The 17,733-nt window shown below is 45.4% G+C and overlaps 1 protein-coding gene across 2 annotated transcripts in view; it reads right to left on the bottom strand.

Moving 5' to 3' along the window:
- The window catches only part of NPR3 (natriuretic peptide receptor 3), a 166,904-nt gene that overhangs the window by 51,801 nt on the left and 97,370 nt on the right, over positions 1 to 17,733 (bottom strand). For both annotated transcript variants that reach the window (XM_083155023.1, XM_083155019.1), the window contains one exon: positions 17,423 to 17,589. In XM_083155023.1, coding sequence (XP_083011149.1) covers positions 17,423 to 17,589 — 167 coding nt within the window. The remainder of the gene's footprint in view (positions 1 to 17,422; positions 17,590 to 17,733) is intronic.

Raw genomic sequence — 17,733 nt, 5'->3', positions numbered from 1 at the left:
CAAACTGCGTGACAGTGCGACCCATGGGTAGGATATCTGGACTGTCCAGGGCGTAGCTAGAAATTTCTGGTACCTTCCTCAACGCAGAAAGGGCAAGGCGATGGACTAAGGGCGCCGCTGGCTGAGCTGGCAGGTAAGCCAGGCAACAGTGAGGGCTGAGCTGGTCCGGCCCTGTACATATCTAATGAGCGGGAACCCAGCGCAGTGCATATTTAATGAGCGGGTCCCCACCCCATGCATATGTACTGAGTGGGACCTGCTCATTACATATGAACAGGGCGGGGACCCGCTCATTCAATATGCACTGCACTGGGTCCCCGCTCATTAGATATGTACAGGGCCGGACCAGCTCAGCCCTCACTGTTGCCTGGCTTACCTGCCAGCTCAGCCAGCAGCGCCCACCACAGACTCCACTGGCGCTGCTCCCCCAAGCCACCGCAGGGTCTGCCACATATGTAGCTACGCCAATGGGACTGTCCCACTGTAACTGGGACAGTTGGGAGGTATGGTACATCTATTATAATGGGTGTAGTCCCCGGGAGTCCATGGGGTGCTCACATTGCACATATACCTACCAACTTCTAGAATACGAAACACGGGAGTTCTGCACTGATGCCTGAAATGTGGTGCCGTGGCCTAGCAGGCAGAGGCGTGGCCTACAAATCGCATCACTACTGCAATGCCAAGCCCCACTTCCACGGGGACAGTTGGGAGGTATGTGCACACCCTGCATTTATATTTCCAATACACATTTCTCCATAAGCAGCAAAACCTCTACACAAATCACCTGGAAAATAAAGTAGGGGACATTTTTCGGGATTTTTGCGCATGCGCAGTAAGGGAACCCCCTAAGAAATTGGTCACCGCAAAATGTCCCCAGAGTTCTATGCATGCGCAATCCAGTCTGTGTCCAGTGTGTGCCGGCTATAGACGAGGGACCCGGACAGAGAAAGCTGCCTATGGGTTAATGTTGTAGGGTACAGGGTATGTCCATCTCTAGTGAATTCAATAGGTGTGAAGTTTTCCTGAGGTCCAGGAGGATGCCAGGAAGTGGTGATAAATGGTATCTACATAACGTACAGGACGTAAAAGTCCTTCATCCGATTATAATTCTAGAGAAAGGGCTTTTCCATCACTATAAACAGACACATCAGTGTGGTTCCGCAGATCAAAGCAATGAGCCATGTGCGCGTATTATACGGCTAGGATTGAAGAATGTAGTTCCCATTGTGGGTCATTGTTCATATGAATCTTCTGCAGTGTCGTTACTACTGCTACCCCTGTCTGTAGATGACACACAATAATACAATGTGGCTCCGAATGCCGATGGTTGGTGTTTGCGCATGTGCAGAGGCGTATCTGCGCATGTGCGAACGCTGCGCACGTACGAATATGGCGTAAATTCTGTACAGCAAACAATCGGTTGGAACAATCCGAGCAGGGGGTGGAGAGGGGCGTGAAGGGCTGTTTGGGCTCATTACCATATGCGTATGCCCCGCGTTTGATGGGCGTTCCCATGAAAACGCTGGGCGTACGTATGGTAATCCGGCCATGACGAACGTGTGGGGGGGCGGACATATGACATAGCCGGATGCCAGTTGCCCGCCCATATCCCTGCGTTTGCACAGAGAAATGCACGTGTGGTCTGGAGCACTCGGTGCTGCCTGACTGCTCGGTCCAGCATTCGATGGTCAGTGACCATCGAATGATGGGGGAGGTTCCCACAGATGGAGGAGGTGTTCACATGAAACATCCACTCGCGGTCCGTCCGGTCGGCTTCTTACCGCATTCGGACGGTGTGAGTGTTCCGTACGGAAGGCGGGGCTAAGAACACTTGGTTCCTGTACGAAAATACGCATCCGACCGAATCAACTAGAATAAGGGCCAAACTCCCATACGAGACTGGGAAGATAGAAATGTGGTTCTGGCGTCTTACTGTACGTGTTCCTATCCGCGCTAGCTGGTCATTTATAAACTGCGCATTTTGCATTTAAATATTAATAAGATCAAGAAAAAAAAAATCTTGCACATTTTTGAAAGGATCTCAGAGCACTTAAGTGGCGAGTGGAGTCTTGAGGGTACACGCCCACGAGGTTCACCCCTGAAGGTCGACACCCTGAAAAGGTCGACATGGCTTTAGGTCATCAGGGTAAATAGGTGGACACAAGCATTAGGTTGACATGGGCAAGATCGACAGTCAAAAGCTCGACAACGGTATTTCCATGGGTTTGTTTTTTTTAGCCGACAGGTGGTATTTCATGCCCCACCATCCATTGGGGCATGGCTGGAGAATAAAATTGTATGCCGAGCACAGCGAGCCATGTGAGGGGACGCGGTGGATCGATACGGTGTCCATGTCAACATTTGTGAAAAAAAAATAGTGAACACCTCATGCATGTCAACCTTTTGACTGTTGACCTTCCCCATGTCACCTAATGCTTGTGTTGATCTAATGACCCTGTCGACTTCAACCCATGTCGACCTTCAGTAGTCGACACAATGCATGTCGTCCTTCCTGTGGTCGACCATATGATCCCAACCCGCCTGGAGCCCTGTACACATATCAGATCACTGATGATCAGCCACCATTAATCATATAAATAAGATTCTACCATGCACAGCACACAGCATGTGCCAGTCAGTGAAAGCGCTACCAGGGCGAATGCATTGTCTCTGGCCTTGCCATTTCCCCCCTGCACTTCCCAGCGCACTTGGCGCTCTGAGAGTTTTTTCATTGGGTTTTGCTGAGTGAAATCATTTTTATCGCTTCAAAGTTGCTATAGCGTTGCTTTCTCATGCCTGCTTGTGGTACGCTTTTATACTTTCAACCGCAATTAGCCAAGCACTCTATCTAATGAATGGGCCTATTCATCTGGACAAATTATTCCCTAGCTGAGTAAAAAAAAAAACCCTCTCCATTATGTTGCAGACTTGGTAGACACAAAGCTTGTCTGTCATTTATCCAGTCTGCGGTCACGGGGAACTGAATCTGGCAACACTTCACCGGTTGTGACAGACTGCCGACTGGTCCTCACTAAGGGGTCCATGTACTAAGCCGTGGATAGAGAGACAAACTAAAAACCAATCAGCTGACATTTTTTTTTAAACACGGCCTGTAAACAAAGGAGAAGCTGCAGCCTTAGGCCACGGAGGGCCACTAAGGTGGACCTTCCACCTTCTGCAGATGAAGCCATTTTGAACTCTAAACAAATACTCATGACAAGGCAGCCAATCAGTTTTCTGTGAACCAGTGACATCACTCAGGTACGAAGTGATGTCACCCTCTCCTAAGAAACGGACTAGACCCGTCCAAAAAATGGTAGTCTCCATCGCATTCGGGTCCTCTAATAGTTACACGCTATTTTGTTCTTAGCAGACAGCGTGTACATGCCAGGTTTTTGGATAAAATTAGATTTTAAAACAAAGATAACCGTACCACACAGCATAATTTTTTTTAACATAATTTTAAGAGTAAGAATTATTATCAAAGCAGGAGCCAAACACTGTAGCTCTGGAAGTGACGCAAGACCCTATCCAGAGAAGGAACAATAAAGAGGGAGAGAGAGCAACATGATTATTTCAGAAAAATAAAAAAAAGACGCTTGGCCGATATCCCAGATCTTTCAAAAATAAAAATAAAAAGTTGGCTGACATCCTTGGCTGCGCTGATCAAATGATAACCCCTCCACCCCTCATCCACCACGAGTTTTTAGCAAATCTAGATTGTATTCTTTAGATTTATATGCACCGTGTAGTGTACACGTATCTTGCTAACTGTTCCTTGGGCAGCAACTTATTAATGTTAAAATTAACCAATTTGCACATTGTACGAAATGGATGAAGCAGACACATTAACATAATCCATTCAAACTACAATTTAGTCATCCGTACTTAATTACAGTTTCTTCTCTATGGCCTCGAATTAAGAACAAAAAGGAGTGATGTAACCAAGCCCTGTTTAATGTCCCCAAAATAATTTGCTCGACCAAATGGAAATTGTAATAGAAAAGGCATGGGAGATGGGAGTTGTATCGAGGAAAGTAATTTATTTCGCTGCAAAGTGTTGCTTTATTTGTAGATCCATTTGACAGAAATTATTTACTGTAGTATGATAGATTATTGTATTAAAAGGGTATTACTGTACAAACTGCAAAGAGAGCAAGCCTGCAGGGCAAATGCTGTTTTGCGGACATCACACACCTGGATCTTGGAGGACAAGATGGCGGCGTGTGTAAATAAAGGCAGATTTACCAACGACAGATATTCTTGTTGTTATGACTTGTTACAAATATTAAATGTTGCTCCAGCCATGTGTTTGAAAAATGACAGTTGGGGGCTGTGCTATAAACGGTGGACCAGCCAATCAGATCCTGTCATGATAGTTCAAACACAAGACAAGCGCTGATTGTATGGGGATTTAGTCAATCAATAAGAAACCCGTAACTGGAAGTGTATCAGTCACCACTAAATCTAAGGCAAACGGACGAACGTGTCATGTGGTTTTGTATGTTTAACCTCACATATTATAATTTATAACGCATTCTGCCTGAGGTAATTATTGTGCTTCGTTAACTTTTCGACCAGCAACCTTCTTCTTGTTTAACTTAATTTGCATAATGCTCCACCCTCGTCTTCCAAGAATAAACCTCTTTTTTTTTCTGGTCAGAAATTCCGAAAGATGAAGGTGTTATTATGCTTTTGATTTCATTTGGTTTTTGTGGTTGCTATGGGGATCCCTGGTGGCCATTCTAATTCATTCCCAGAATCCCGTGTTTCTCCGGCTTACTATCTGAGGTAGGAAGCTCACAGGGATGACACAGAGCAGGAATTAATGGAGTTGGACGTGCAGAAAGAAAACATGTTAAACAAACTTTGTTCTATCGGGTGGGTCCAGGCAAAAAAGAGCAGGGGAAAAACTGCAATATAAACTACTCATAATTAGCATACTGTTTTCTGTACATGCGGCAATAGGCAAATGCATTTTTAAAAAAGTATCTTACAACGCCAAGCAGTACCTTATTATTCAAAAATATTATATATTAGTAAAAAAAAGTTGTGTTTTCAAATCAGTAAAAAAATTTTTTTTTTTTTTTTTTTTACTGGGATTTCTCCCTTTCCTGTGTTTTTTTACATACTGGCTCATGCTTGTATGATGTCTGTGTGGTGCAACTATAAAACTAAGGGGGTCATTCAGACATTATCGCAGTGGTGCAATTTAGAGTGGCTTGCTGATATTTTCCAGCCAGTTGTCTGTGTGTGTGTAACCCAGATCCTACTCGGCAGATTCGGCACATCTAGTCTGCACCTTTTTTATGCGTATTGTTACCTCAAACCCTATTTGATCCTTATTTCTGCTTAAGGCTGTCCTCAAGATGTGCCATGAAAAGTGATAAAAAGGAGAGTGATAAAAAACCAATTAATCAGTTCCTACCTGTCATTTTTCAAACACAGTCTGTGACATGACAGGTGGGAGCTGATTGGCTGGTGGTGTATCACTCTCCATTTTATCACTTTTCAAGCTTAGCACATCTGGTCATAAGCCTCTACCACATCTGATGGGAGGCTATTCCACTTGCCCACTACACTTTCTGTGAAGTAATATTTCCTCTGAACCTCCCTCCTTCCAGTGTCAGTGCATGTCCTTGTGTTCGAATACCTCTTTTCATTGTAAAAACATGTTTCCCTCGTGGACCTTGGTAAAACCCTTTGTATATGTGACAGCCTCTATTATGTCGTCATCATCATTGCGCCCCCCCCCCCCTTATCTGCTCCAAACTATACATGCAGGCCATGTACAAATGTATTTGCCCTTCTAGTAGCATAGCCTAATCTAACTCTAATTGGCGGCCTACCCAAACCTAACCATAACTGGAGGCCTACCCAAACCTAACCCTTATTGAGGCCTACCCAAACCTAACCCTAATTGAGGCCTACCCAAACCTAACCCTAACTGAAGGCCTACCCAAACCTAACTGGAGGCCTACCCAAACCTAACCATTATTGAGGTCTAAACAAACCTAACGCTAACTGAGGCCTAAACAAACCTAACGCTAACTGAGGCCTACCCTAACTGGAGGCCTACTCAAACCTAACCCTTATTGAGGCCTACTCAAACCTAACCCTTATTGAGGCCTACCCAAACCTAACCCTTATTGAGGCCTACCCAAACCTAACCCTTATTGAGGCCTACCCAAACCTAACCCTTATTGAGGCCTACTCATACCTAACCCTTATTGAGGCCTAACCAAACCTAACTCTGAGGCCTACCCAAACCCAACGCTAACTGAGGCCTACCCAAACCTAACCGTTCCTTATTGAGGCCTACCCAACCCTAACCCTAATTGAGGCTTACCCAAACCTAAACCTAACTGGAGGCCTACCCAAACCTAACCCTAACTGGAGGCCTACCCGAACCTAACCCTAACTGGAGGACTACCCAAACCTAACCCTTGGGGCCTACCCAAAACTAACCCTAACTGGAGGCCTTCCCAAACCTAATCCTGATTGCAGTCAAACCGTAACTGACAGACTTTGTTAAACAGAAACACAAAAGTTACTTTAGCTGTATCATTTAGCTCACCAATCTGCAGATTAGTTTTAAAAATTTGCAAAGAAGGATATTGGAAGACTTTAATGTCCAAACTGACGCACTACCATCAAGGTGGAAAATGTTCAATTTGCTTGTAAAGACAGGTAGTCATAAAATGCACTGCAGAATGTCCTCCATGTCTCCTCCGCTCCAGGGTCCAAGCCCCACAGCAGTTACACGCACGTATAGTTCTGCCTTGGAGTTGAGACCACGTTTCAGTAACTCTCACAAAATAAGGGCTTCTCTTGAATTACATCTTTTAAACATTTATACGACAGAGGGGTCAAAACGTGCAGAGCACTCGGTCGCATGCCAAGCTTTTCCCGAAAAGGGTTAAATGGGGATAACACAGAAATGACCAAATATTCAGGAGAGCGAAATCATTCCATTTCAGAATACCGATCAAGAAATGAAAACAGCATTTAGGGAATTCTCGTCATGCCATGAACAGAGGTGGCATTAAGGAGCTTAGAAACTTAAGTTGAATATGTGCCGTACGAGTCCCAATGAGGGAAGTGTTGGGAATTATTTTATAGAAACAGGGCTGAATATAGGAGTTTACAACTGAAACACTGCAGACTGTATTTCTAGAAATATTTACCACGCTATCTGGAATTATTCTCACATAAAGGAATGCTGTTTGGGGCTCGAAGTTAAAAGCTCAATGCTGTGTTCTATGTCCTGTCTGATGCAATATATCAAAGTTTGTAATGCCCTTCACAGTCAGTGTATTCCTCGGAGAACCGGACTTTTAAGGACAACTATATGTGGAGCGTACAGTAATATAATTTATCTCGAGACCGATATTCTGCTGAAAAGAGAGATTGCATGCAAGGGAATCATTTAAACTTTTTATAAAATGTTCTCTGGCCATCTAGAACTCGAGCAAACAAATAAAAATATACAGTAATAATCAAATTAGGTCACAAACTTTAAAACGGACCTTTGGCCAACGGAAAAATACGGTTTTAACCAGCACTAACCATCTCAGTAGATCAAGGCCTACAACAACTAACGGGCACATAATCAGCCAAATACAATGTTACACACCAACACGAGATACCAGTCCCATATAAAATTGCAATATGAATTTATAATCTAGACCGGGGGTCCTCAAACTATTTTGCTCTGGGATCCCATCAGACGATAAAAATAATTACAAGACCTCAGAAAGTTACTGCAGAAGGTCATCACATCACATGTGTAGTCAGCAGAAGGAACATGCACTGCAACTTTGTGGAAGCACAAAATAGGAGTCTAAAATAACAGACAATTCAGACTTTTCAGACTCCTTGAATCACTGACAGATTAGAAAAGTCATCAGCCTGATGATCAGCAACATGGAGTTGTGACCCCACGCTGAGAAGGTTGGGACCCAATGTGGGTTCAGGACCCGCAGTTTGAGAACAGCTGATCTAGACACGTCAAAAGACTTCACTTTAATGCCTCGTACAAATGGTGCGGTTCTGACTAGCTTTCAATTAAATTTTTATATTTGTATTACTGTTCTTGCTATTTTTATTTTTTAGATGTTAGAGAAACCAAATAAGACACCGTACTTCATTAATGTGCAGGCCTAGCTTGTCCATGGTGATATTTTTGATAAGGTGGAGTGGAGCGGACGTAGGACTATTTGGTACTGCTACCTTTTTTCTATTACCTTTCATTTGCCTGCAGGAGAGGAGGTTGACCAAAAATCTTTGTTACCTATGTAAGATCGACTTGATATTGCCTGCTTAATACGCTAGTAGTAGTAGTTTGTTTATAAGGCGCCATAAAGTGTCCGCAGCGCCGTACATAGTAAACAAAAAAACAAATTACAAGGTAACGTACAGGGTGTGTTGATAAAATACAGCATAAATAGGGTAGAACTAAAATCAGCATCAGTTCGGAAGTAGGTGTCCAAATTGTCGAGGAGACTGAAGATGAAGTAGAGGAAGGGAAGAACAGGGCAGGAACACTGGTGAGTTAAAGAGGTAGGGTGAGTACGTGAGGAAGGAGGGCCCTACTCATAAGAGTTAACAGACTAAAAGGAGGTAGGTGGACGAACAAAAAACAATAGGATAAGTAGGAACGGATGGAGGGTTAGGGTAGGCAGGATAGGAGGAGCGAAAGAGGTTAAAAGGAGGAGGGATAGGCTAGTCGGAAGAAGTGGGTTTTGAGGGAGCGCTTGAAGGAGGTAAGGGAATCAGAAAGCGTGATGGGTGGCGGGAGGTTGTTCCAGTGCAGGGGGGCAGTGCGAAAGAAGTCGTGACACGGGATACTTGGACACGCTAAATACTCCACCAAGGTCGGAACGAGTGCTTACTTACAATATGTTTTTCTTACAAGGAATAAACGTAACAATGTCTTTACTGGTTTCTCTGCAAATGTTTATTGTACTGCTATTTTCTGGCAAAATGTAATAAAAAGCTTATAAGAAAATAAATTACTACAGTATATAGTCAAGATTGAATCGAAGTCGAATAGACATTGAACGCATTGAATGCCGATTCGATGTCAATGCACGGCCCGACGGCATCGAATCGAAAAATAGACTGTGCAGATCTGTACTATACAGTCAAAATCAAATGAGGTTTCCTTGCCCAATCGAATAGGGATAGAATAGCAAGGCAATCACACCGTGTGAACACCCTCTTAGTAATTCATAATTACTATCTCAGAATGCTCCTAAGTGTGACAATGGTGAGATTACAGAGAGAAGAGGGAATGAGGAGGTTCCTCTTTCCAACACCAGATAAATCCTATATACGCTAGAGCTGGGGCAGCCAACTCAAGTCCTCGAGAGCTACCAACAGTTAATGTTTTCCAGATCTCCCCACAGAATCACAAGTGAAGTAATTAGCTCCACCTGTGGCTCTTTGAAAATGTTTCAGCTAGTAACGAGTGCACCTTTGCAGCAGCTAGGTTGTCTGGAAAATGTGAACTGTTGGTAGCTCTCGAGGACTGTGGATGGCTACCACTGCGCTAGAGGGTAAAAGCTAGTACCGTTGCCCTTACAATCACCAAAACTGCCTCCAGCGCGGTTGCATTAGCTTGTACTTAAATCCCAAAAGTTAACCCATGCATAGAAGATAAAAACGGAGTTTAAAGTGTGCGGCGGAAGGCCGGGCAGCACTGCAATACCGCACAGAAGTGCTGCTGTGCAAAATAAATAAATAACATCACCGGAGGGCAAGCTTCACTTGGATATTTAAACCTAAAGCCCAAAAGCGCCATGTATACAGTATATTAGTCAATATTTCAGTTTGCGCCTGATGGCTGCAATGATGGTGCAGGGATACCAGGAACATTTTATAATGTCTGCTCTTGAGGTCATCGTCCCTGTCCGTGGTGCTGACTTCTCAGCAGGTTGTCTAGTGTTGAACGGCTGGTCCCATCATTCCCTGGGAGGCAGGTGTTTACTGAGCTGATTGGCATTTATAACTGAAGGAGAATTGGAGAGACACAAGCACACTTTATTTGGTCCTTCTTGTATTTCATGCTTGGATCTGGAGAGTTTCTGGCTGAACAATGGTAAGGGGAACGTTACATTTGGTGGTAGAGCTTTTGGCGCTGCAGTGTCTATGGAGAATAACTGCAAACACAAAGTTCTGAAGAACTTCCTCCAATGTTGTATTCTCTGCCTAAGGAAGTCTGTGTTCTGACTAGGTCCAGTAGGAAGGATATAGGTCGACATACAAAAGGTTGACGTGCATTGGGTCAATACATGAAAAAGGTCAACATGACTTTTTGGTCGACCTGGTTATTAGGTCGACACAAGTATTAGGTCAACATTGGAAAGGTCGACATGGGTTTTTCGCTTCTTTTTCTAGCCAACGTGTGTCGACAGCTGGTATTCCATGCCCTACTGTACCATCCACTAGGGCCTGGAGGGAGAATATAATAGTGTGCCAAGCGTAGCGAGGCGCCGACCCTGAAGCATTGAGAGCATAGCTCAACAATGCGAGGGGACACGGTGCACTTTTTCGGTGTCCATGTCGACAAAAAAGGTTAATAACCCACAACCAGTGGCGTAACTATAGTCCCGTAGCCCCCGCGGTGGCGGGGAGGCGCTAAGAAGGTGGGGGCACCAGGGGGGTTCTGCGGGACTATAGTTACCGCCGGCGCTCCTGCCACCCCCCCCCCCAGAAAAGTTAACTCCCTCCTTACCCCATTGCCACCGCCTCTAACCCTGACACGCAGATCTGTCCATCAAGTCCCCGGCTCTCCCGGCTACAGCTGCTAATAGGTGACACTCGGAAAATGGCTGCCCCCATACAGCAGACAGTTTTTAAGGTTGCTAGAGGAGGCCGCTGCCTCACCTCTATTATCCTCAAAAACTGTCTGCATTATGGGGGCAGCCATTTTCCGAGTGTCACTATTTATTAGGAGCCGGGAGAGCCGGGGACCCGACAGATCTGCGTGTCCGACGGCAACTGGGTAAGGAGGGTGATAACTTTTCTGGGGTGGGGGGGGGGGGGGGAGTGTTAATTTATGGGGGGGGGGCACCAAAAATTTCAGGCGGGCGGGGAGGGGGGGGGGGGCTTTAAATGTAGTTACGCCACTGCCCACAACGGCAATCTCTTAACCTACCATTGCCATTTAAGTATCAATTGACTATTTTCCGAGATCCACAAAGTTCAAATATTTGTTGGCAGTTCGTGTACACAGCACTGCTGCAATTCAAAGAGCGGGATTCTCAATCTCGAACGATATTTCCGGCAAACAGAAAGATCGGACCTTCTCGTCAAGATCAGGCTGAATTTACATTTGACCTATTCAATATCCGCTCTGTTTTTTTTGATTTACAGAAAAGATTACGATAGTCGGTAAGTCAGTGCATCGCCAAAAACCACCACTAGTCGAAAATGGTGGCAGATTCAGCAACCCAGCAGCCGTTTTCGACAATGCAGGTTCGACTTTTAAAAAAAGTAGACTCTGAATAGGCGAGTCCCGGAGGTTTTCATCCAGGATTGAATACGGGCGGACGATAAATCCGCCGGGCAGATTTAACAGCCGAGATTGAATACGGGAGGGACCCTCACCAGGCTGCTAAATGATAAGAGGCTTTTTAGGGGAAAATATCTGTTAGAGATCTTGTCAAGCAATTTTTACTAATTATTTATACATGGAAGACATTGGTATGAGTATTTACTTAGTGAAATTGTTTACGAAAAGGAAACAGGAAATATTCTAAATAAGAATTTTTTTTATGGCAATAATGTTTCCTTTGCAAAGTCAATAAGGGCATGCAGTTTTGTTATGCATACAAAATACTAAATAATCAGTTACATTTAAAGGAGAAATTAACAAAAAAAATATCAAGAAATAAAAAAAAAAAAAAAAAATCGGCCTCCCAGTCTTATTCAGATATTGATATACATGAATTTTAGTTGATTACACTATAAAATAGATTTTCCTTCTTGAAATGTTCAGTCAACAGGTCAATGGTGTAGTGAATTCGGTTCCAGCCATGACCCATTGATGTGGAGAATGTATACATACCTCCCAACAGTCCCGATTACAGCGGGACAGTCCCGATTATCAGGGCCTGTCCCTCCCGCGGCCGGCAGTGTCCCGCGATGAGGGGGGGCTGTTGGGAGTCCCCCCTGTAGGCTGCTAAGCAGCGGGGAATAAACGCTGTGCGCATGTGCACAGCGTCTATTCCCGTAGCCAGGGGGCATGGCTAGAGGCTCACAAAACCTCTGGGTCATGCCCCCATAGCGGCAAAATGGGGGTGTGGCCTCGCAGGGGGAGCAGCGAGTATAGGTCAAGCCCCCGAATTAGGCCACGCCCCCCCAATTTTCGGCGCGCAGGAGCTGCGTCCCGCTTCCGACTGGTCCAAAGTTGGGAGGTATGTGTATATTCTCCCTATGTTTGTGTGGATTTCCTACCACTCTCCAAACAAAATACTGATAGGCTAATTGGAAAAACGCCGCATATTAGGGATTTCTGATAGAGTTGTATCAAGCCTTCTAAAGAACGGTTAGCTACTTTCAAGTAGAATTCATGGTACTTGTTCCCTAGCACGGCGCCCATCGTATGCCATCGCATACCACTAATTAAGGTATGCGATGGGACCCGATTTTCGGGTCCTAAGACCGCACTGTACAATTTTAATATTGCGTTGCATGCGATCAGACCCGATTTTTAATTGTACAGGCACCCTGATGGGTGATTACTATGTTAAATGCACCCCCATTGTTAACGCCACCCCCACTATCAACGCTAACCCGAAACGTGGCGAGCCCGCGAGGGGCGGCGGTACGCGTCCTCCAACCTTTTCATACCCCCACTATCCTCGTCGGCGTGGAGTTGATTCTAAATAGTGTGGCGAGCGCAGCGAGCCACCGAGCCCAAAGCGATGCGATCCGATCGATACGATGGCATAAGATGAAAATCGTGGGAGCCGTGCTAGGAAACAAGTACCGAATTCATTTGTTCTTGTTGCGACGGGCAACTTCACCATCAAACGGACACTGAAAACTCACCTGCTTAAGCATAGCCTTCTGAATAATGTAGTCTAAAGAGCGCTCTCCAGGGGTCTAAGGGAGGGAGAATAGAGTGGAACTGTGTTCCCCACCTGTAATGGTAAGGGGAACTAGTTCCACCCCAGCCCAACACAGTAATTCCAACAGAATGCCTTGCATAGTAGCTACTGTACATGCTGAAGACAAGGTGAGAGGGGGCTGGAGGGACACAGAGATAAGGAAGCTGATGGAGAGACACAGGGCATGTGACTGCTGAGGGAGTCAGGTGGTGAGCTGCTGGAGTGACACAGGCAGATACAACATATGTATAAAGGACACTATTGTGGGCATTATGTGTATAAGGGGCACTACTGTGGGCATTATGTGTATAAAGGGGACTACTGTGGGGATTATGTGTATAAAGGGCACTATTAATGTGGACATTTTGTGTAAGGGGTATTACTGCTGTGGGCATTATGTGTATAAGCGGCACTACTACTGTGTGCATTATGTGTAAGGGGCAATTCTATGCTCACATGTTCATTGCCGGGAATAGTGCGCATGAGCGTCAGAGGTGCACCTGCGGCAATGGGGACCGGCGGGGGAGGCGGCGGATGGCGGTGGAGAGCTCCATTGCCGCAGGTCTTGTGCGCCCCCTGGTGGGAGCTGGTGGCTGGCGATAGTTTCACCAGCAGCTGCAAGGAAGAGGCTGGCTACATTTCTAGGTTCCACTCCATGAAGGTCGACATACATTAGGTCGACAGTGCTTATGTCGGCACCTGAAATAGGTCAACATGGCTGAGGTTGACAAGGTTGGAAGGTTGATACAAGCATTAGATCGGCAATGGGAAGGTCGAGAGTCAAAAGGTTGACATGAGTTTTTCACTTTTTTTTGTCCCGAATGTTGACATAGACAACATCTAAGTGTACCACGTCCCCTCCCATGGCTCACCACCACGCCGTAGTGGATGGTCGGGTATGAAATACCGTCTGTTGGCACAATTCAGCTTAAAAAAAAAAACCTGAATAACTCAACCTTCCCATTATCGACCTAATGCTTGTGTCGAACTTCTGACCCAGTCGACCTATTTCAGGTGTCAACCTTCAGTGGTCAGCCTACTGTATGTTGACCTTCATAGGTTCGGCCTAGTGACCGTATCCCAATGTCTTGTAGAGGACCAGCAGTACTTACGATCTAACGCAGGCATGTCCAAACTGTGGCCCTCCAGCTGTTGTGAAACTACAAGTCCCATCATGCCTTGCCAGAGTTTGGCTTATAGGGAATGCTAAATCTATGGCAAGGCATGCTGGGATGTGTAGTTTCACAACAGCTGGAGGGCCACAGTTTGGACATGCCTGATCCAACATATAGTGTTATTACGGAGCTTTCTGCGCACATATTATTTATGGTTTCCATGGAGAAAACTACTTAAACTGGATGGCGCTGGACTGGAGCCTGTGTTTGTCTTCCAATAAAACAATATACAGAACTTGATAGCGTTCTTTCCAGAGAAAAGTCAGGGACAAATTGTCTATTTGGAGGAAATTTATTTGCGCACGATAGGCCCTGTTATCTGACAGCACAGACAGCCCAGAGGATTTCCATGAACACCATTTATCTCAATGTTCTTTCATTCTTGAAAAAATAAAAAGTATGTTCTTATGAAAATTCAGCACAGGCAGACGTGGGTTATGGATCACTGGACAGACAGCAACTAGGTAGACAAGCATTTGGTCGACACCACTAGGTCAACATGCATTAGGGTCGACATGACTGAAGGGTTTTTTTTGTCCCGAATGTCAACACAGTCGACATGGACACTGGAACGTAGCACCATGTCCTATCGCATGGTTTGCTGCGCTCCCCATGCTTCAGGCACACTTTTATTCTCCTACCACACCCTAGTGCCTTGATGGCTAACCTTGACACTCCAGATGTTTTTAAACTACACATCTCAGCATGCTCTGCTTCAGATTTAGCATGGCCAAAATAGCAAAACTGAAGCAGAGCATGTTGGGATGTGTAGTTTAAAAACACCTTGAGTGTCAAGGTTAGCCATCAAGGCCCTAGTGCAGGGCTGGGAAACACCGGCCCTCCAGATGTTGATGAACTACACATCCCAGCATGCCTTGCATCAGTTTCAGCATGGCCACATAGCAAAACTAATGCAAAGCATCCTGGGATGTGTAGTTCACTAACATCTGGAGGGCCGGTGTTGCCCAGCCCTGCCCTAGTGGATGGTAGGGCATGAAATACTGCCTGTTGTCATATGTCGGTTCACCCCGCACCTGGCTGCCACCGACACCCGCTGCCCCCCCCCCCCCTCCAGCAGCAGCCAGCAACTGTACTACACCCGCCCCCCCCCCCCCCCCGGACCTGGCCGTCGCCGACATCCGCGCCTGCAGCAGCCGGCAACCATCCCCCACTGCTACCTCTGTCCCCAATAGACGCCCCCCCCCCTGAAAAAAAAATTGTTCTCACCAGGCAAGGGAGAGGGGAGCAGGCACTCAGCACACAGGCAGGGAACCGGGACTCAGGAGTCGGGGCATAGGTCACAGTGAAGGCGGGAGCAAAAGTGGCACTGTCAGAAGCTTAAATGACAGGGGCTGCTGTGATTGGACAGCAGCTTCATCTGCTGTCCAATCACAGCAGCCCCTGTCAATTAGGCATTTCTAGAATTGCCCCTTTTGGCATTATTTTTAATGGGCTTTAGTCCACCGCTTAGCCCCGCCCTTCGCTTCATCCCCTTGCAGTTCTTTGTGGGAGGCACGCTTATCGTTGCCTCTCAAACTAGGTTAAATAATTCAAGTAATAAGTAAAATAATATAAGGAAAATACTTATGACTCAGAGTATGGGTCATAGGTATATTCTTTTTTATTTTTTTTTTAAACAAAATGACAGGGGAAGCACTGCCTCCCCTGATTGCACATCCCTGCCGTATCCCCAGACATGTGCTTCTTGATCCCTCCACAGATACTAAGTTGTTAGTGTGGCTTTTGTGGCCTATTCGCATTATACAGTATCATATTTGCAATCAGTTCACAGCAGTTAAAAATATTCCTATCTGATTTCAACAGGAGACGTCAGTTCAAATTTGATCACTGTCGGGCCCCCACCCAGTGGCGTTTTTAGAGCCACAATTGCACGGACAGGTAAAAGTATCTACAGTACAGTACACTAAAATCACACTCATCTAAACTTCATATCTACACAAATAAAAGCCATTAGTAGCCAATTTATACTATATGCCAAGAGTACTGTAGTTACCAACCTGATATCTCTATCACTGTTGAGAACACTACAATTAATCCTAGTCCACAAGCTCGCTGCCTAGGGGTCATCCTTGACTCTGAACTGTCCTTCATTCCTCACATTCAATCTGTCTCTAAATCATGTAACATGAATCTAAAAAACATATCCAAAATGTGACCGTATCTTACATAAGACACTGCAAAAATCTCTAATCCATGCACTCATTATCTCTCGCATTGATTATTGCAATGGCCTCCTTACCAGTCTTCCTAAGAACAGACTCTCACCACTACAATACATTTTGAATGCAGCTGCTAGGCTAATCTTCCTGGCTAGACGTTCATCGTCTGCTGATCCGCTCTGCCAGTCCCTCCATTGGTTGCCTGTATTTTACCGTATTCAATATAAAATACTTCTACTTACATTCATTAGCCGGACTACACCAACATATATCTCTTCGCTTATCTCAAAATATATCCCAAACAGACCTCTCCGCTCTGCACAAGATCCGCGTCTCTCATCCACACTCATTACTTGCTCCCACTTGTCAGGCAGCACCCACCTTATGGAATGCCCTTCTGCACACATTAAGACTCTCCTCTAGCCTCCAAACTTTCAAGCGTTCCCTGAAAACTCACCTCTTCAGGCAAGCCTATCATATTCCAGAACCCCCACATAACCTCCATCAGCAGTCACATCTAACTGTATCCCATCAGGACTGTCTTGTAATCTGGCGGGACTGCCATGCTATGGAATCCTATCTTTATGTATCCCTCCTATAGATTGTAAGCTTGCGAGCAGGGCCCTCCTACCTCTACGTCGGTTTGTATCTACCCAGTTTGTTTTATCACGGTTTCCTATTGCAAAGTACAACGGAACTTGCTGCACTTTCTAAGAAACTGTAAATAAATACATTTGTATTCTACATTTAGTGGAACTATAACATAACCAAAGTACTGCTATTCCGTTATATGTGCAGAGTGAGTTTTTGCCTTATAAGAAAGCACAGAAGCCTCTCTAGAGGTGACTGTGGAGCCGCACAGCTAGCGTGAGGTAGGCAGAGCATTCTGTGATTACATTATGAGGTTGTTTACAGGCGGCTGATGCATTAGGCATCAACTACTTACGTAATCCCCTTCATTGAGTCCGAGCTTTTGAACAGAACTTTTCACCTCGATGGAAAACTTCTCAAACTCGGGTTTTACTGTCCTGAGTAGAGTAACTGTTTGCAGGGATGAGTACGCTTGCTTTGCCTCAAGGTCATGCTTGTCTCCTCTCCTCCACGAGCCGTCTCCTAGGGGAGATATAAAAACATTTACAATCTGAGCCAGTTACCATAAAGGAGCAGTTTCTCCATCAGTAATCGCCCCTACATAAGGCAGTAAATAGATATGTTTGTAAATAACAGTGTAGTCTATTGTCTGTCACTTTTTCCAGT

Source organism: Crinia signifera, chromosome 1, assembly GCF_055691185.1.
Source record: "Crinia signifera chromosome 1, ASM5569118v1, whole genome shotgun sequence".
In the NCBI taxonomy this organism is placed as follows: domain Eukaryota; kingdom Metazoa; phylum Chordata; class Amphibia; order Anura; family Myobatrachidae; genus Crinia; species Crinia signifera.
This window is presented reverse-complemented; position numbering and strand designations above follow the sequence as displayed.